General features: G+C 51.0%; 1 protein-coding gene across 1 annotated transcript in view; it reads left to right on the top strand.

Annotated features, from left to right (window-relative positions):
• RALGAPA2 (Ral GTPase activating protein catalytic subunit alpha 2) overlaps nucleotides 1–10836 on the top strand; it is a 278311-nt gene extending 267475 nt beyond the window's left edge. Inside the window, 2 exon segments of the mRNA XM_082359553.1 lie at nucleotides 4603–4636; nucleotides 7593–10836. Coding sequence (XP_082215679.1) covers nucleotides 4603–4610 — 8 coding nt within the window. The 3' untranslated portion in view covers nucleotides 4611–4636; nucleotides 7593–10836.
• Nucleotides 10837–19965: the final 9129 nt, after the last annotated feature.

A 19965-nucleotide genomic window follows, 5' to 3' on the forward strand; every position in this document is an offset into this window, starting at 1 on the left:
GCAGCGCAGGAAGACTTCACGTGTAGAAAACATCTTAGCTGTGGGCTAAAGCAGCTTCCTTCACACCTGAAGACCAAAGGACAGCTTTTATCCGTAGGACCCAGACAGCCCACTGCACCTTTACTGCTTCCTCAGACCGATACGGAGAACTCACCATCCTCCCGCGAGTCACCACAGACGTAACTGCTGTGTTTCCTGGAGCTGTTGATTACTGGGGAATTTAAAAACCAGTGCCCAGCAGCACACAGAATCCCGGTGTAATCCCGCCTCGCTGCCCAAGGCCACTCCTGAGTTTTTATAAAACAGACGAAGTTAGAATAAAGCTGGGAGACAACCTTGCAGGGAGAGCAGTGTGTCGCCCGAGGGGTAGCACCGTTTGCTTTGCTTTGAGGATGGTTCGCCGTGTGTGGCGTGGCTCGGGAGGACCCTGGCTGGGGCTCCTGCTGAACCCCACAGCTGCCCCCGGCCCTCTGCCTCCCTGGGTCCCATGGGGGATTTCTCCCTAGAACTTGGAGCCACTTCTGTCGTTTCCCTCTTGGAAAGGCTCTGGCAGTAGTGGTGCCCAGGCCAACTTCTATTCTTTTTTGTCATTTTTGAAAAACAACGTTATTGAAATATAATTTGCATACCATACAACTCATCCATTTAAAGTATGCTACTCAGTGTTTTTAGTATATTCGCAAAGTTGTGCAACCATCACCACAATCTAATTTTAGAACCTTTTTTATCCCTCCTGAAAAACAAAAACATAAACCCACTAGTAGTCAATCCCCATTCCCCCCACCCCCAGCCCTAAGCAACCACTAGTCTACTTTCTGTCTGTCTGGATCTGCCTATTCTGGGCGTTTCGTGTACATGGCATCAGACAATACGTGGTCTTTGCTGACTGGCTTCTTTCTCTTAGCACGTTCTCAAGGGTCATCCACGTTGTAGCCTGTATCAGTATTTTACATGTTTTTGTTGCCAAATAATATTCCATTGTAAGGGCAGAGCACACTTTGGTTCCATTCATCATGTGGTGGACATTTGGGCTATTTCCATTTTTTAGCTATTGTGAATATTGCTGCTATAAACATTTCTGTACTGTTTTTCCATTTTGAGATGTGAATAATTCAATCTGGTAAAATGAGCAGTCTCTCCATGGCCAGGAAGGACTGAGGTCTCCGTGTTCACGCTCCGTGAGCTAGCGGGAGGGTCTGGAAACATCTTTCTCCACGAGGGCCCAACAAGACATTAATTCTCAATGTTTAGTTAAATTCAGTCATAGATGCATAAATGTACATTATAGTCTTGGAAGGGGAAGAGAAAAATGCCAGACAAGCGTTTTCAAGAACGTTCCACCCGCTGGCCAGGCCCCCGCACAGGGGGGCGGGCACAATGCACGCAGTTTCTCTGCCTGCCTGTCTCTCGGTCCAGCTGCCCTAGCTTTCTGCTTCAGAACCCAAGTTGATGGGCCAGACCAACGACCAAAAAGAGGAAGCTGAGCCCAGAGCCAAGTCCGGGGCCAGGACACAGCCCCTTCTGCTGGGTTGGAAATTCTGGAAGCCATCCTTGGGCCATTTGGAAATGGTAATTAGGCTGGCTAGCGCCCACTGGCCTTGGGTTGCCAGTGTTGAGTTGAGTGTGTAGGCTTACCCCGTCTACTGCTGCACCTGTTCTTGGTCCTCAGAGCCATTCCAAGGGGTCTGAATAGCCCAGACAGCTCTCTGATCTCCCGCTCGGTCCGCCTTCCTGCTGGGAGGGTATTTAGCGCTCGCCTAAAGCTGGAACCCCAGCCCACTGTTTCTCTCCCTCACCATGCCAGCTCTCAAAACCATTCCCTTCGCTAATTATCCTGAACCAGCTCGTCATTTCCCACACTGACGGCTCAGTAACAAGGACCCGGGGAGAGCAGCCACTTTTCTTCTCTGACCCTGCCCAGCGTTATCCCAGGGGACAGTCCCGGACGGCAGCCTTGCCTCGGAGATAAGACGCCTGGTGCAAATCCTTGCTCTTTTGCGCTCCGGTGAGTACAGCCAGAGAAAACAGGCCACAGAAAGGCCCACCGGTTCTCGAAAAGCCTCCGACAGAGCTGCGTAGAGCGCAGCAAATCTCCAACCAAGACGGTGGTCTCCTGTGTGTCTTGAAACCCTTGTGGATATCCAGGTGTCAAAGGAGTCTCACAAGGCCCAAGAAGTAGGACATCTTTCTCTAAAAGCGACTTCTGGAGTCTCCAGATGCCCGCTCTGTGTCTGAGCCGCTGAGTGACTGCAGTTGGCCCGTTGGCATCCAAGTTACTCCTGAAGGGTCTCCCCAGGGGCGTCTCGCTCAGCTGCTCTCAGATGTGAGCGGGGCCGACTCCTGATTCCCAGCACCACTCACATGTAAGAAAACTCTGAGTTTAAGATGCATATTAACCCGTACAATCAGTGTTTCTCCACCTTTTATTCTTCCTGCCGCACCAGGGAGGCTTCTAAGACATTTTTATTTCCTAATTTGTCTCCTCTCCTGAAACACCACAGAAATACCGTTTACCTGCATATCCTCTGTACTTGCATCTGCGCTTTATACAAATAAAGAGTAAGATATTTTTGCCCCCCAATGGCATGCCGTTAACTTCGCCGCCAAAGCTTCCAAAGGCAGGGCTTTCATCTGCTCTGTTCACCGCTGTCACCTGGAGCCTAGAACAGTACCTGGCACATACCAAGCACCCGGTTGATGAAATAATTAGCGTTTGTGTCTCCCATGCCACTGGGCATCACGCAGCTCCAAGTACCGTGATCTCTTCTGGTGTCTCCACCACTGCCCAGGGTGGTGGGTACCTCTTGCTGACCCGCAGGGAGGCATCAGGAAGCTGACAGCCTGCTCTTCTGTGCCACGCACAGGGCCCCCGCCCTTTGGTAGCACTGTCTGTGTGTCAAGGCCAAGTGACATTTGAGCCCCATGGAATAATTACGGCAGCCCCCAACCGCCTCTGTTTTTGCATCTCCTTAGCTCCCCCCATGGATTGGCAGTTCCTGAGACATTCTGTCTGGCCCAGCACAGCACACCGGGCTGCATCTGGGGACACACCGGGAGAGGGGCAGGCTGTCCTCATCAGCAATTACAAACAAGCCCTCCATTGTCAGACGCACCATCTGTCTGCTTGCTTCCACCAATCGGGTGCCTGGACGCCCAGCATCACCAGGGCCGAGGGGCTGCAGGGGAGGGGGACCGAGAAGCCCCTCCGTGGGGAGAGGGTCAGCAGCACGGGGCCCTGGGAAGCCCAGCCCCTCCACTGGAGGAAGACCCACCCAGAGATGTCCCACGATTGCCGTCTTCCAGGAGCACATGATGCACTGGGGGAAGACAGGCAATCTAGATCATCGCATTGTCTAAAGGTTCCTCGGAAAACATACCAGTCCAGCACCAGGAAGCAACCCTGCCCGAGAACTTCCTGTGCCCCTAGAGCTCGATCACCGTGTAAAGAAGGAGCCGTTAACAGTGGCTAGAAATCAAGTAAGACAGAGAAGCCTAGTGCATCATCACGATCGGTTATTCATCCTGAAGTTCCCAACCCCACATAATTTCGGGGGGTGGGTGGGGAGGAGTGAAATTTTCATTGATGGATTGTACAATACAGCTTCAGAGAAGCCCAGATTTCTTCCGGAGAGCCCCACCTAAGATCTGTCGGTGGTCCCTCCTCCGACGGCATCCGTCTTAGAAACTGGCCCTGGTCACCGTGCCTGCCTTGCTGGCGAGGTCGGCAGACAATCCAAGTTTACAACGGCGGCCAGACGGACAGCAGTCCGTGTCATTGATAAATGTCCTTTGTCCGGATATGATGGTGGTCTAGTGACACTGAATTCAGGAGCATTGTGGCGGTTAGGTCCCCTGACGCGGAAAGAGGCTGCGTTTGCTAGGGAAACCCACGTGGGAAATAGGATGGCCGTGGTGAGGGGGGAGTGGGGTGGTTAAGAAAAACTATCACAAAGCACGAAAGAGCTCAGAGCCTCTCTGGGGTCTGGCAGGACTGCTGGGGTCCTGCTCCTCTGTGCGCGAGGGTCCGATGTCGCCTCTGCAGGGTCCCTTTCGCGGCCACACCCTGCACAGCACACTGCGTGCTTCCCCCCTGGGGACTGTCACATCGCAGGTGCCACCCGTACTGAACTAACACACTGCGTACCACTCAAAACCTGTAAAATGAAACTTGGAGACATATAAACTTGTATACTTAGAGGGTGTCAGTTATCTTTTCAAGGCATCCGTAGAATTCCAACTGCTGGTCTTGAAAACTCTTCTCTTTGACTGTATCTTAGACCAAATATTTAGGAAACATCAGGCAGCAGGGACAGGATACCAAGGTCAGTGCCACCCAGTGTCTGTGGGGCTCCCAAGGGCATCTGTCACACATCCTGGGAGAGCTAACGTTACCTTCGTTTCACACCTATCTGGGTGACACCAGCTAGAATTCTGTCCTGCCGAGGGACTTGTAGGGGAGTTTCCAATGCGTAATGATCTCTGAAACTGCAAGACGCTCAGGCCGCCCAGGAATGAACGTATTTTTAGCACTGTGCTCATAGCAAGTTGGGCTGTGCGTGTGCCAGGCTCGCATTCACTTCATTTTATGTTCTTTCCCTTCAGATACGTAAAGGCCTCGGCGCAGTATTTGTACAAGGTAAGACTGACACTTCAGCGGATTTGCCAACCACCCTGCTCATTCACTAACCCATCTCCCTCCGTGTCTGACTCAACGCTGAGATGCCCCACAGGTTCCTGCCTCCTGCTCCTCCACAGGGGCTCTGCCCTGCGTGTCTGTGCTGCCCGCCCACCCGGGAAACCCAGCCTGGACTTTCTTCGGCCCCTGGACTCCGGGTGGAATCCAACACCAACACCTGCCATCCCAGAAAATGTCTTTGTCACCCGCCCTTTTGTGTGCGGGGCCTCGGGGAGCCAGTGGACCCGGGGCCGGCCCCTTTTTTGTCGCCGAGCCCGGAGGAGCAGGGTCTTGAGATGGGCCGATAAGACACAGCACGTGCGGGCTGGCCTTTGACCACTGGCCTTGATGGGGCCTCCGAGGCCTGGGCTGGGGAGGGCAGGTCGTCCCCGGTCTGCTGAACGGGACAGCTGGGAAAGGAAGAGCAGACAAAAGCTGGGGGAGCTCAGAGGGTGGAGAACCCCGGGATTGCTGTGGTTTAGGACCCAGAGGGCAGGCCAGCCACGGCAGGTGTGACCTCCGTGGGCCTCCCCTTTCTGCCGCGGTCTGGGGTCCAGGCCCTTCCTGTGTGCCCCGATGGACGGCAGACACCCCGCAGCAGTGCTGCAGAAGAGCCTCTCGGGTTGGCCTGGGCTGTACCCACTCGTGGGCTCATAGGTGGAAGGGAGACCAGATGATGAGGAAGATGATGGGGCAGGTCAGGGAGCGAGCTGTCATTTATCAACCGCGTCACCCACAGTGGAGCCGCAGCACAGATGCCGTCACTGCCTGAGTAGATGTGGAGGGGAAGTTAGGGTCTAGATTTCTTGGTTTAGCCGAAGCACCGCCCGCCTCCCCCAGGCGGGGCCACTGCCACTGGCCCTCCAACCCAGCTGCCCTTTCTTAGCCCCTCAGCCACGGAATTGCCCCAACCCCGGGCTCACTGGGGCCAGCCCCCAGGGCGACACGAGCCACAAAGCCCAGGTGCCCATGTCGGCCGGGCAGAGCAGCTGTACAGTCCCCTCCAGCAGTGGGGATTCATGCAAAAGCCTTTATTTGCTGGGATCCCGTATCCACACGTGTCGTCCTGCTGCTCCACAAAGGTGGCCACGTGGGGCTCCAGTGTCCTTTGAACCGACCCCCCGGCTTCCAGCACGAGGAAAGGCCGGGTGGGGGCAGCGGCTGTCAGCCGCCAGGAGTGGAATCGCCCCCTTTGCGGCCGGCCTGCTCGGTCCGCAGCTGCCACCTCCCCATCAATCACGGGGTGCAGTGGGCACGACAGGAGCCAGGGGACGGGCCAACGGAAAGGTGGGGACTGGAGGAATGCCGGGGGCGTACAGGGCAGGCTCCTGCTCGGGCGTGACCTTCCCGGGGCCCCCGGTGGTGGGGCCCCTGCCCTCAGATGCACGAAGGCCGCTTTGCTGCAAGAGCTTCACAGCTCATTGAAGTTGCTATCACCCTGCCCACGCACCACGCTGCAGTGCAGGACCGAGAGGCGCCCCCTCCTGCCTCCCTGGTGAGGGTGGAGGGTTAAATGTTTCCCTTCTGGTCCAGAAGTACTCTCACTTAATATCAGGTCTTTGAACATCACTTTATCTCTTTCATTTACGCTTTTTTTTGGGAAGGGGGTCCCTCTCCCAATCGATCTGATTACATAGTGGGTGGGGTGGTTCCTAGTTAATAACGTGAAGTCTTACACAATTCGAAGTGAAGGTATTCAAACTGGAATCGTACCTGGGATTCAGTCAGGGCTGTTCGCCCTGCGGCCCGCTCCCCTGGGCTACATGCTGATGCTATGCCCGCCTCTGGCTCCAGGGTGATGGGGCAATGTAGCCAACACCGTCTCCGCCTCGGATGGCGGTACAGCTCTGCTGCTTTTAGCGAAAGCAACCTGTTTTCAAAGACGAAAACAGCAGGAGAGAGACCCACAACTCTTCTCTCTGCCCGACCTTCCTGGGACCAGAGGGAGGAGACAGAAGCGCGGGCTGGGGGACCTTAAGGAGCTGAATTTCGGAACAGCACCGGGGAAGGTGGCCTCCTTGGGTCCAGGCGTGTTTGCAGGTATTGATTCCAGAGGCTTTCCCTGGAAACAATGAGGTCAGGTCCGAAAATGACAGAAGATGCTGTGTGTGAATAAGGTCACTCGCGTAAATTAATTTCAAAGGCCAGTAATGATAGAAATGGCAGAAGCCAAAGCCCCAGAAGCGAAGGATGTCAGGAGAAGGTTAGAAAGCCTGCTTTTGAGGAAGCTGGGGTGAAGCCCAGCAGGGTTTAAAAATAGGTTATTAGGAGGGTGACGAAACGGTCCTCCCTCGAAGCACTGCCCAGGGGACCTGCCTCAGCAACAGCGGCCCGGTGTTGCAGCAGCGGGCGCCTGGGTTCCTCCGAGCAGCCCTGGGGACTGGGGGCGCGGCGGGCACGCAGGCTTCAGCTTCATTCCTTTTTCCCTCTGGAGCTAAACAGCTGTAGGCGCTTCTGGACGCATTCAATTAGTCCTGACCTCCTGTCTCAGACCCCTTGGGGAATAATCGAGTTGTAACTCCTGGTGTAAAGTATCAGCATGTAGATCCGTGTAAATAATAACACCGACCGGTCCACAAGCTACCCCTGAAGTTTTTCTTGCTCTTTCATTGACTCTGGGCAGTGCTGTTCCATTGGCTCCCCCTGTTCCCTGCACTGTCGTCAGTGCCTTTTCTCTTCCTTCTTTATTGCAGATTGGACGGTAAGGCCCAGTGAATTTCAAAAAGATTCATAGCTCCTTTTATGCTGCAGGAAAGTCCAGAGCAAAGGCTGGGAAGAAAGACCTTGGTCTGTGGGTTCATTTAGCAAACACCTCTGCACGCGCAGCTCCGGGCGGGGGTCCAGCCCTCTTCCAGGGGCCGTGGCACGTCCTCCCTCCAACCTGTGCCCACGTGGGCCTCCCTCTGCTTCCTTCCAGGGCCCTGGCTGCCAGGCTGAGCCTCCCGCACAGCGCCTCTCGGGGAGGGGGAGATGGCTGAGAGTCCCCCACTTCCCCACCCGAACCCCCAAACCCAGACTTCGGGAACATCGCTGCCCTGCTGGTGCCCTCAGCTGGTCTTCTGAAGTTGAAGAGGAATCCCACCGAAATGCTGCGGATCAGACTTTCAAACTGATCCGCATCAGTGGCATCTCAGGAACCTTGGCGGTGGCATCTCAGGAACCTTGGGCTTCGAAAGAAGAAAAGAAAAAGTTGCCAACCACCGGAGACTCGCCCACTGTCACGCGGCGCCGGTGGGGCTGCCCTAACAGAGGAAAAAGGAGAAGGTTCCGGGCTTTCCGGGAGGGCGGGGGGCAGCTGGCTCTGTCCCCCGGTCGTTTATAAACCCATCATGTTTCACCCAGGGGCCGGCCAAATGCCTGTCAGGTTGTTGGAGGAATGTTCCCTGCCTTGATTTTGCTCGTTCTTCTTCTGTTAGGATTTATGGTTAGTCCAAAATTTCATCATCATGGAAATTGGCTTTCCCTAGAGTCTCGAGCCCGGGAGAAGTTTTACCTCCGTTGCTGTGTGTATTCCACCTGGTTCCTGATGCCCGCTAACTGGGGAGAGGTTTCCTGCCCCTGGCCCTGCTGGAGGCCCTCCAGGTGATGACGGTGAAGCTTCTATCACAGAGCGCTCAGGTGATTCTAGAAACACAGGGTCCTGTCCCTGCAGAGCTCCCTTCCAGGCTCCTCCAAAGGCTTTGCCCTGTGGTGCCCTGCCGGCAGGGGCCTCACACACGTTTCCTGACACACAGAGCTTTAGGGTGACAGATCCCGAGCAGAGGGTGTGTGATCCCTACTTTGTACCCATTTGCCTCCCCAAGGAAGGCCTGTTGCATCTTTTTAAAAAAAAGAGAAAAGAAAGAAAGAAAGCCCCACCTTCCGTCTGTGCTTGCCAGGTGCTCTTGCTGGGGTCGGGTGTTGGATGCAGGCCCTCTGCTTGTCATCTAGGCCCTCGGGCCATCTGCGGAGTAAGCCCGGGGCTCAGAACAGGGGCGCCACCAGCTAAGGGCTTGGAAAGGTCTCCGTGCAGGTGCTTCCCCGCCCTCCCCTGCCCTCCGCCTCTCCACTCTTGCCCTCACCTGTGCACACCCCCAGCCTGCCTTGGCCACCTTCCTGCTGAGCCCACTCACCCGCAGAGCTGCCGTTTTCCCTGACCACCCAGGTCCAGGTGGCTGGGCTGGTACCCGACGTTGGCAGGAGAGGTGGGCAGACCCAGGAGCCAGCCTTGGTGTGGGGACAGTGGAGAAAGGCTTTCCTGGAAGGAGGGGACTTCTAATTCTCGAGGGAGCTTGTTCTTCTGTTTTACAGAGGACTGCAGGTAGGACTTGAGGCCAGGCCCACAGAAAGGGGCGGCTCGAGCACCGTTGGGACTTGAGAGAACCAGGTTCATTCCAAACAGAAGCAGCGCTCCGGGCTGGCCTGTAAACGGGGCCGATTTGTTGCCTGATTGGGGGCTTAGTGGCAACATAAAAGGTGACTGGAAGTGACAGCCTTTTCTGCTGTGTTAGCCTCTGTCACGATTCTTATCTTCCTGGGCACCCCGTCCCCGACTTTAAGTGCTGTGGGCTCTCTGCTTGGTGTGCTTTGGCCCACGTGGCTCTGGACTCAGCACCCCTGCTGCTGCTCCACGTGGTACCTCGTTCCTGCGGGAAGGGCATCGCGTGCTCCTCGGCTCCCGAGTGCCACGTAAGCTCTAGCTTCTAGGAGAATGTGTCACCTTCAGGCTCTAGAATACCCCTGTTGCAGAATTCTTGGATTTAGTCAGTGTCAGGATTCAGAATCATATTGAACCTACCCGGACTCCTGCACCATGCTTCCATTTCATCTCCAGGAACCAGTCCTGACCTGGAGTGGGAAATCCGGTTGTAGGTAGCAAATAGGTAGACCTTCCTATAATCCCTAATGATTTTTGGCAGCCCCATGACCCTAGAGGACAGCCAGAAGTTTTATGGCTCTTCGCAGTAACAGCTTTGGTTTGGAGATTTGGAACCGGGAGACAGGAACTCTAGCGACCAGTTTTGCTTGCACTCACATGCACTTGAATCGTTCTTGTTATTTGGGGTGGAAAATTGAAATGATCAAATTTTTTTTTTTCACTTAGAAAAGCAAATATTGAGCTTCTGTAATAAATGCCTTTCAGCAAAATTGCCGAGGGTCACTCATCCGGTGGGGACCCCACCTGAGTCACAGTGCTGACTCGTCACATTAGTAGGTCAGCCATCTGTAAACAAAAGTGGCCCTAAGTGGCCCAAAATAGATAAGACTTGCTGGCTTCCAGGCAGGGCCAGGCCAGTCCCCTCACTTCTCTGCACGCTGATTTCCATCTGAAGCAAAGATGTTGTTCTATAGTCTCACTGAGTAGGTTTTTGTACTTAAAAAAAATAGTAATTCCACAAAATGATGACATTTTAAGTGGTAAAACCTTAAGTAGACAGCAGTGAGGACTTGTAGCTAGGGTAAGCGACTGTCACAGCGTCTTCCTGCGGTTAAGGCTGTAGTTCCCAACGGCCACTGGGAAGGAGGGGGTTTCAGCCTTGACCCTGTGAGAGAGGCTGGCTTATGGGACCTTAGCCTTACCAACAAGATCATGTGGATCGGTAGACAATGCAAATCACGTCTTCCTGACCTTCCTCAGGTGTGACCACCTGTGCTTCATTTACTGTCATATCTGTATCATCTGGAGGTTTGAAGGATGCTTTCATGTTTACTGTGATGTCATAGATGTAACTGTGCTACCTTCATAGCTACTGAAGGGGAATGTTCCACATCCGAAGGGAAATTCAGCAGGAAACAACAACCTTTTAGTTGCACTCAGTACCTATGTATGACATACACATTAAGTGAATGTTTTCTTATGTTTTCAGGTCTACAATATTTAGTAAATGTAAATGAGGACGAAATTTGATAAACATGGTAAATTAAGTTATAGGGTGTCATTTGATTTCTATCTTGCTGTCTCTTGTTATTTAATTTTCCTGATGCTCCACATCTGGGCTTATACCTCCATCAGTGTAGACCTTGCCTGTAACCCACTTGGCAGGCATGGTGCCCCATGGCGAGGGGCGACCCTCGCCCGGAGAGGCACACGGCTCACCGATGGCCACTACCTGACTCTCCAGTTTGCCCTCTGTCTTTAATTCTGATTTACTGTGACGACTTAATAAAGTAGAAACACAGTACTCATGTGCCACATGTTTCTCTTATTTGCATTATAGTTTGTAGGAAAATAAAGTTTATCCTGGCATCTAACAAAAGATGGTTTACATTTTTATCAAATGAAGTCGTTCAAAAGCATTTTTTTGAACCAAAGCCTTAATATGTATCCAAAATGGTAGCCAGTATGGATACAGGGAGGTTTACCAATGTATTCATGTAAAAATTGACCTCTCAGTTCATACCCTGGAATGCCAAGACCAAGCATCATTGATCTCCTATATCCAAGTCCCTCCTGTTTTCGTGATTAAGTAGCCGGGTGTGTATCAAAGCCCACAGTGAGCCCCGGCCTGGGCTCCCGTCTCTCAGGGCAACCTCTGCACCAGCCACCCTTCCAGAGGTCTGGAGTCCCTGACCCTGCTGAGCAAGAGGCCAGCTTTGAGGGTTTGTCTTGTGAAGAAGTGGTAGGCAGGATGTAATAACGCCTCCTGTTGGTGTGCTGAAGCCCAGTTGTGGCCCCAACTCAGGACTCCAGCCACGTTCGGACCACCTGGCCAGGTGGCCCCTGCCAGCATCCTGAGCTACTCCCAGGCTCTGGACAGCAGGGAACTTCCAGGACATTAGACAGTCAAGCTTTGTAAAAAGCATCCATTCATCCATCTGCAAATATTTGTTGAGTACCTATTACTTACAAGACATTTAGTGACCTCCACAGGGATCCAGCTGCCTTCCTGGGAGCCGAGTAGAGCCTGAATCCATTTGGCTTTTTTTAGCTTTTGACTGTTAGCAAGAGCTCGCTTGAAGGTATGTTGTGCCTTTAATACTTGGTCTCTCATAAAAGGAAGCCGGATGATTTTATTTGTTACAGAGGCTTCATAAGATGCTGAGTCCTACCCAACCCCCCACCTAGATTCCGATCATCAGGTCTCGGTAGAAACCCATCGTCTGTTTTTTTCAAGCCCCCCAAGCATTCTGATCTGCAGAAGGATTGGGGTTGAGGCGCTTGGACCAGCCCCATCGAGATGCATTGGGCAGCCCTCACCTGCAGTCCCTCCCGCATGTGCATCTTGGAGGGGCCGGGAGTGTGGGGCGTTGGGGAGACCGAGAGCGGCTGGCTCAGGGCAGCACCTGCCCTCCTCTCTAGATGCAGATGTTTGTATTTGTTCACTTCTGTACACCTTTGAGGTAGCACTATGGTCCTGTGTCTGTGTATAAACTAAATCGGGGCCACTTGATTTATTAAACAGTTTATGTCAAGGGGAACTCTTATCGTTCACCTTCTTTCTATAGATGGCAATGGTTTTAATTGCCTTTCATTTTTCAAATCAAAAAGCGGAAGTCATGAATGTGGAGCCCAGTGGACGTGCTCTGGTGCACCCGGCTCACCAAGGACCAACTGTCTAGTTGGAAGGGCCATCCCTCCACTCCCACCACCTCCTTCTACAGCTGTTGAAACCCAGGCTCCCTGGGGCCCCGCAGCTGGAAGGTGGGGCTCCAGGCAGGGACCCCATTTCTTGATGACACCTCTCTCAGCAGCAGTCGCTGTTCTTAACCAGTGTACACGTTCCTTTCGGCTTCGTGAAAATGTAGCTTCGTGTTCCTTTCAGCCACCAGACGCGTTTCCCTGAGGCCAAGTCTGAAGCCACCTGGCGGTCCTCACACAGACCAGGCCCAGCGAGGACCAGGGAACTTGTTTCCTGGGAGACCCTCCCTGTGGGCAGAGAAGAGGACACCGGGCCTGGCCTTTCTCTGGGGCCCCAGGAACTGCTGGATGGTACCTCTCTGGAAAGACGAATTGCTCACATCTTCAGATCTGAACAGTGGGCTTCTGGCGAAGAACCCGGAGTGGGAGCAGGCTTCCCAAGCTTGGCGGCGGTGATGCCTGGGCAGGCCTGCCACCCTCTGGAAGGACCCCTCTGCTCTCTGTGCACACACAGCCTCAGAGTCATTGAGCACTCGGGGAAGTTTGGCCAGAATTTTCTGTTCATTGTCTCCTGAAAAAAGTTCTATGTTCAGGAGTTCAAGGGAAAGGAGGGAAAGACACATCAATGGCCTCACATGCCCTTAGGGAAAGAAGTCTGCTCCCAAGACCTACATCAGAGGTTTTTTGTACTCGGCTCCAGCCACACCTCCTGCCCAGATAACAAAGCACGGCCAGCTGACACCCCAGGGCGTCAGGGGCATCTATAATCATAGGAATACTCTCTTCCCTAAATCAAACGCTCTCCAATTCACCCTCCACTACAATCCAACAGCAGCAACAAAAGCAGCAGGAGCTCTGAAATGATACTTTATGAGTAATATTAAAGAATTTTCTGGAATTGGAGATTACTTCTTTTTTGTCGTGAACATTTTAATTGAAAAATACTTCTGCTACCTAAGTCTCCACTAGCCTACGTTAAATTGGATGAGATGAAAGGGGTGAGAATTTATAACCAGCTGTCATGGTAAGAGATATTTGTCTGGAAGATTCTGCCTCTTACAGAACAAGGGAGAAATTAGGAATTCTCCCTGGCGGTCCAGTGGTTAGGACTCCGTGCTTTCACTGCCAAGGGCGCGGGTTCGATCCCTGGTCGGGGAACTAAGATCCCACAAGCTGCACGTTGGGGCCAAAAAAAAAAAAAAAATTAGGAATTCTCAGCAGCCTCCCTTCTGGACCATGTCAGATATAAAAACACTGACTAGATTCTTTTTTTAAACATTCAAAGCAAAATATTCCCACCACAAATATCAGATGACATTGCATATGTGATCAAAATTCTATTTTTAACATTATTTTAGGAAATAAAGAAAAAAATGAATAAATTCTGTCTGGGACAAGAATACGATTCCCTGTGTGTCCCGGTGTAATTTTCAGTCTTCCACTTATATGTCCCACCTCACCCTCTAGCAAGACACGTGTTGGGTTTGACGGAGAATCTTTTCTATAAAGAGGTCACACTCACCAGCTTCCACCTTGAAGCGGGATCCTGGAGGCCTGAAAATTAGAGTGTGGCTCTCGGGCGGGTGTGAAGTGGGCAGGGGCTTGCTATTAGAGCCTGAATGGATCTTTCGCACTTCAGAAAGGAGCCTGGCAAAGAAAAGCTTTTTTCCATGAATACTCGGGGACTGCCCTCTGCTGCTCCGATGGCAGAGGTGAGCACTTGTGATCAATATTCCCTCAGAAAAGGCCGCTGGGCTAAGTGCAGGCAGAGGGCTTCCAGCAGGCCTCCCTCCCTCCCAGCAGGCAGAGCACCGGCAGCAAAGCTCTCCCCCCGCCACGCGCCCCCAACACTTGGAACCAGCGAGGGTGGCACGTGAATGGCATCACCTCCCCCTTCCTTAAAAAACCGTCACCTCGTCCTCCATGTTGATGGCTGGTTATGGGCCACTGGAAACAGCTACGTCCATCCCCTTCCTCCAGGGAAATTGTGGCATCTTCATTTTAGGCACCGGGAAAAGGAAGGCCTGCCGCTGTTCCCCCTGAAGGAGAGGGCAGTGCCGGGAAGAAAATGCAAAACGGTGGCTTCTCTTAATCAAGGAAGATTGATTACTGATCAGCATTGAGATTTTAATGAAATAGCCAAAGTATAGATTTGTACTTTACACCGTGGGTTCTATACTTTTTTCCTTCTAAAACTAAACATCTGCCCGCCGCCCGTCAAACCCCCGATCAATAAACAGATTCTCTGCAGATTAATGCAAAGACACAGGCTTTCCTTTTTTACAGAAATAGCATTTGACAACACACATCATTCTATAGCTTTCTCTTTAAGCTTTGCAATATGTCATGGGCACCCCTCCCTTAATTTACCCTTTTAATAATTGCGGGACTTCCCTGGTGGCGCAGTGGTTAAGAATCCACCTGCCAGTGCAGGGGACACGGGTTCAAGCCCTGGTCCGGGAACATCCCACATGCCACGGAGCAACTCAGCCCGTGTGCCACAACTACTGAGCCTGCACTCTAGAGCCTGCGAGCCACAACTACTGAGCCCATGTACCGCAACTACGGACGCTGGTACGCCTAAAGCCCGTGCTCCACAGCAAGGGAAGCCACCTCAGTGAGAAGCCCGCGCACCGCAACAAAGAGTAGCCCCCGCTCGCCACAACTAGAGAAAGACCGCGCAGCAGTGAAGACCCAATGCAGCAAAAAAAAAAAATAATTAATTAATTAAGAACAAATAGTTGTATATTATTCCTTAGTGTAGACACACTTTTCTTTACTCAACCATCTGTGGACATGTGGGTGGTCTCCAATGTTTGTTATAACAAGTGCACCTGTGATCAACACCATCTCACCTTATAGTTAACATATAGCCGCTGCTTTTATTTCTGTAAGTTAAATTCCCAAATGTGAAATTACTGAGGCAGAAGGTAGATGTAATTTCTTTGTAAATTTTATAAAATTATTTTATCTTTAGCTTCCTGTTGATTTTTAGTGGAGCTAAATATTTTCTCACGTTTCTTTGCTAACTATAGGTCCATATTTGTGAATTGTGCATTTACTTCTTCTATTAATCTGTTACGATCTTTATGTTTTTCTTCTCAGTTTTTATGAGCTTTTATGTAATTAAGTTTGTAGCAAAACATACTTTTTCTTAGTTAGCTCTTAGTGTTCACTATTTTTTCAAGTAAAAAATGTAAAGTATGCAAAAAATTAAAATTAAAGAGAGTAGATGTAATTTTAGCCCTAATAGACTATTTGGTCATTTTAGAATTCTCTAAAGTCAGCTTTGGGGGTCTATAAAAAAGCGAAGCGGAGACCAATCTCTTCCCATGTTTGCAGGAGGGAACTCATTAAGTTACCCACCTGCTTAAGAAAAGGAAACGTTGTTTTAAAGGGGGCACCAAGGTAAAAGGCGGGATTTCAGCCGCGATAAAATGAGGCCTTTATTGACTAAAGAAAGTGAGGCCTCCATTCGGCTTACTGCCCCCAACACGCCCCATGTTTCCATCCATGATGGCGCTCCAGGGAATTTCCTGACTTTGAAGATGTTTCTGAAAATACTAACATATATGCATCAAAACACACCATGAATTCACCTTTTATCGTAGATGGAGAGGAACACGAGCCTGGGAGTCAGATAGCACTGCCTTCAAATTCCTGCTGCATGCTCCCTGCGTGACCTCGAGCCCTTGAATCCCAAGCATTCCGACTCTTGTTTCCTCACCTGCGAATTAGGGTAATAATACTGACCGTGGTGGCTGGCCTCAAAGATGGCCCCAGGGACCATCACCCCTAGTGATCACTCCCTGTGTGGTCCCTCCCACACTGATTCAGAGTGGACCAGGGGGACCAAGAGAACACAGTACAAGTGATGGTGTGAGTCTCCCAAGTTCAGATCATAAAAGATTGTGGCTTCCACCTTGGCCCCTTGGATGGCTTACTCTGGAGAAAGGCACAGTGAGGGGAGGACACTCGGGCAGTGCTGGGGAGACCGACAACCGTGGAAGGTGGCCATTCTGGAAGCAAAGCTTCCAGTCCATCGAGCCCTCACTTGACTACAGCCCCAGGCGACATCTAATGGTAACTTCACGAGGAACCCCAAGCCAGAACCACCCAGCCGGGCTGCTTCTGAATTCCTCACCCACTGAAACAATGAAATATAATAAATGACTATTGTTGTTCTAGGCCACTAAGTTTTGGGGTGATTTGTTGTTCCACCATTGTAGTAACTGGGACATTGACCTAGCGGTTGTTTGGAAGATGCTAATGTACAGAAAGCACGTACATAGGACACATTCTGATGGTGCTTTAAATGGCGCGACGGGTGAGATGATAACTCCATTCCTCCAGACCCTGACCACATCACTACACAGGGAGAATGCTGGGCCAGGGAGCCAGAGACCCAGGTTCTGGTCTTCCTACGTCTCAGACAATGAGCCTTGTGATGTAGGGCAAGGCATTCAACATTCACAAGCATTTCCCTCATGTCCAGATTAGTGAGTCTGAATACTTTCCATACAGAGTTGATGTGAAGACTGAATAGAAAAAACACATTCAGGCACCTGGAAACCAGACAATGCTCTAAAAATGAAAGGTGTATTCCAGTTATCTGCTGCTATACAACACATCACCTTAAAACTTAGTGATTTAAAACAACAATCACTTTATTACTCTCTCACGGTTCTGGGGTGATGGGGCCCAGCTGGGCTGCTCTGCCCTGGGCTCTCTTGCGCAGGTGTTCCCAGGCGATGGAGGGGCCAGAGTCAGGGGCTCACCTCCTCCCTGTGTGTCTGGGGTCCATCCTGGCTGTTGACTGGGATCTCATCTCGGGCCGTCAGCCCAGCACCTACGTGTGGCCTCTGTGTGCAGCTTGGGCTTCCCCAGAGCTTGGAGTCTGTGAGCACCAAGGGCTCCCCAGGGAGAAGCTGCTGCCCTTTCCTATCCTGGTCTCAGAGTCACACAGAGTCACTCCCACTGCATTTGATTCAAGGAAGCAGTCACAAAGGTCTGCTCAGCTTCAAGGGAGGGACCCAGACGCCACCTGTCAGTGGAAGGTGCATCAAAGAGTTGGCGGAAATATTTTTAAAACCTACATCAGCGGGCATTAACATTCTATACAATTTTAAATCAGTATTCTCTCCCATCCAGCGGATGGAGCTGATGGAGATCAAAGAACTTCAAATAACAATGATCATGAGCAAGTTCTCACCAGCACTTGACCTGAATAACGCAATCTCCACAGCAGCGTGGGCGGTACTTGGATGCAGATGGCCAGATGCACCCTGGCCAGCTGAAGGAAATAATTTACTCAGGGCTCTTGACTACTTCACAGACTGTGCCGGGGGGGCCGCATGATCAGACTTCGGGGCTAAAAGAGCCAGGAACAACATCCAAATCACCCTGCCAGACAAGTCCCACTGCAACTCACACCAGGGCGCTGGGCCTTCCCCACGGCCACCTCCGAGAAACAAGGATCAAGGCAGGGTCCTGCTAGTGGGATCAGAATCCGCTGCTTCACGGTGACTCAACTGTGAGTCTCAGGCGTCGCCCTTGCTTGAGGCTGAGCAGGGACGCCTGGCGCCCTGGGCTCAGGGCTTTTTCCTTCTCCCGCTCTTGCCGGTTGCCATGGTTCTGGGCTGGCCTGTTAACTTGCCTGCAGGTGTCAACTAGTAAGTGGTTTCCACAACCAAGTGCTTTTAGAGCCGGAGTGGAGGCGGCTGGGGCGTGCTGGCGCTGGGTGATGTCTTCGCTGCGGTGCTGCTTCAAACTCCATCCTTCACAAGGGACTCGTGCGTTTCACCGTCTTACGGTTTGCACCTGGAGCACGTTAAAGCAAAGTGAAAATGGTCCAGAATCTGCGAATTTGGTACTGCGATCATGCCAGCGTGATAGCCTCAGTTACCGTCGTGGAGGACTACCTTAACCTGTGTCTCAGGAGTGTCAGTTATTTGAGTTTGCAGGTTGGGTGTTATAGAAATCAGCAATTTCTCCAATGGAAAAGATAGGAGGTGACTTGAAAGGATGACCTACTCAGCTCCTCTCTCTCCCTCTCACCGGGTGGAATTTTCAGGCTATTATTTTGGAGTCAAATTGCCAAAACACAAATCAGTTGTTTCCACGATGTGGGATTAGAACCACATATGTCCTTATGCTGTCACATCACGCTCCATGCCTAGGTAGCCCCTTGACAAGGAGATGGAGTCAAGACTCTTGCATTTTACTCTCCAGTTGAATTCTCCCACACGAGCACATCTGCCCCTGCCTCCCTACCCCCCAGAGTTTATCTCTATGAACCAGTGTCCTTGCTCTCAACTAAATTTCCCCACTTCCTGGTCATGTCACCTCTTAGGGCCTTCCGTTTCCCCATCAATACAGCCTCACAGAGTAATTGTGAGAAATCAGCGAGTAATTCATGTCAGTGATAAGGGCTCAATGACTTTTCACTGATAGTATTGTTACAAATCAATCCATCATTAGTCAGGGTTAGTGGCCTCTGGTTAAGACTTCAAGCCGTCAACTCTTCTCAGGCCAAACTTCCTGTTGGCGGCAACAGCTGGGAACACTCTGTGTGTGATGGAGACCCCCAAACTCCACCAGCGCACATTAAACACCAGCAGGCACACAGGCCCCCGGGGATCTTGTGAAACTGCAGATTCTTCTCATCTGGTAGGTCTGCAGTGCAGTCTGCAATTCTGCATTTCTAACCAGCCCCCAGGGATACAGATGCTACAGGTTGGTGGCCCACACTTTGAGTAACAAGGCTCTGAAAAATACATGCTAGGAAACTACAAGTTCTCCATTGTTGTTGCCATAATTGACTCACTTGTGAGACTGGGTCAGAAACCTGCCCTAGAAAAAATTTCAAGAAGAGATGGGGAACTTCTTTTTTTAATTTTTTTTAAATTGAAGTATAGTTGATTTACAATATTGTGTTAATTACTGCTGTACAGCAAAGTGATTCAGTTATACATATATATGCATACTTTTTAAAAATATTCTTTTCCATTATGGTTTATCATAGGATATTGAATACAGTTCCCTGTGCTGTACAGTAGGACCTTGTTGTTTATCCATCTTATATGTACTAGTTTTGCATCTGCTCATCCCAAACTCACACTCCATCCCTGCCTGCCCCCACCCTTCGGCAAACACAAATCTGTTTTCTACGTCTGTGAGTCTGTTTCTGTTTTGTAGATAGGTTCATTTGGGTCAGATTTTAGATTCCACATATAAGTGATATTGTACAGTATTTGTCTTTCTCTTTCTGACTTAATTCGCTTAGTATGATAATCTCCAGGTCCATCCATGTTGCTGCAAATGGTGTTATTTTGTTCTTTTTTATGGCTGAGTAATATTGCATTACTGTACATCTTTTTTCCCATTCATCTGTTGATGGACATTTAGGTTGTTTTCATGTCTTGGCTATTGTGAATAGTGCTGCTATGAACATATGGAGTGCATGTATCTTTTTGAATTATAGTTTTGTCCAGATATATGCCCAGGAGTGGGATTGCTGGATCTTATGTTAATTCTGTTTTTAGTTTTCTGAGGAACCTCCATACTGTTTCCACAGTGGCTGCACCAACTTACATTCTAGGTTGGAAACTTCAAGTCAGAGCTGACTTCTCCCTGCTGGACATTGATCTACATGCCCCCAATGCTCAAATATTTGCACAGTTGAATGAGGTCAGGAGATGTCAGAAAGGTGCTTGTTGCTTTTGAATTCATA

Source organism: Balaenoptera borealis, assembly GCF_965194805.1.
Source record: "Balaenoptera borealis genome assembly, chromosome: 16".
Lineage (NCBI taxonomy): Eukaryota > Metazoa > Chordata > Mammalia > Artiodactyla > Balaenopteridae > Balaenoptera > Balaenoptera borealis.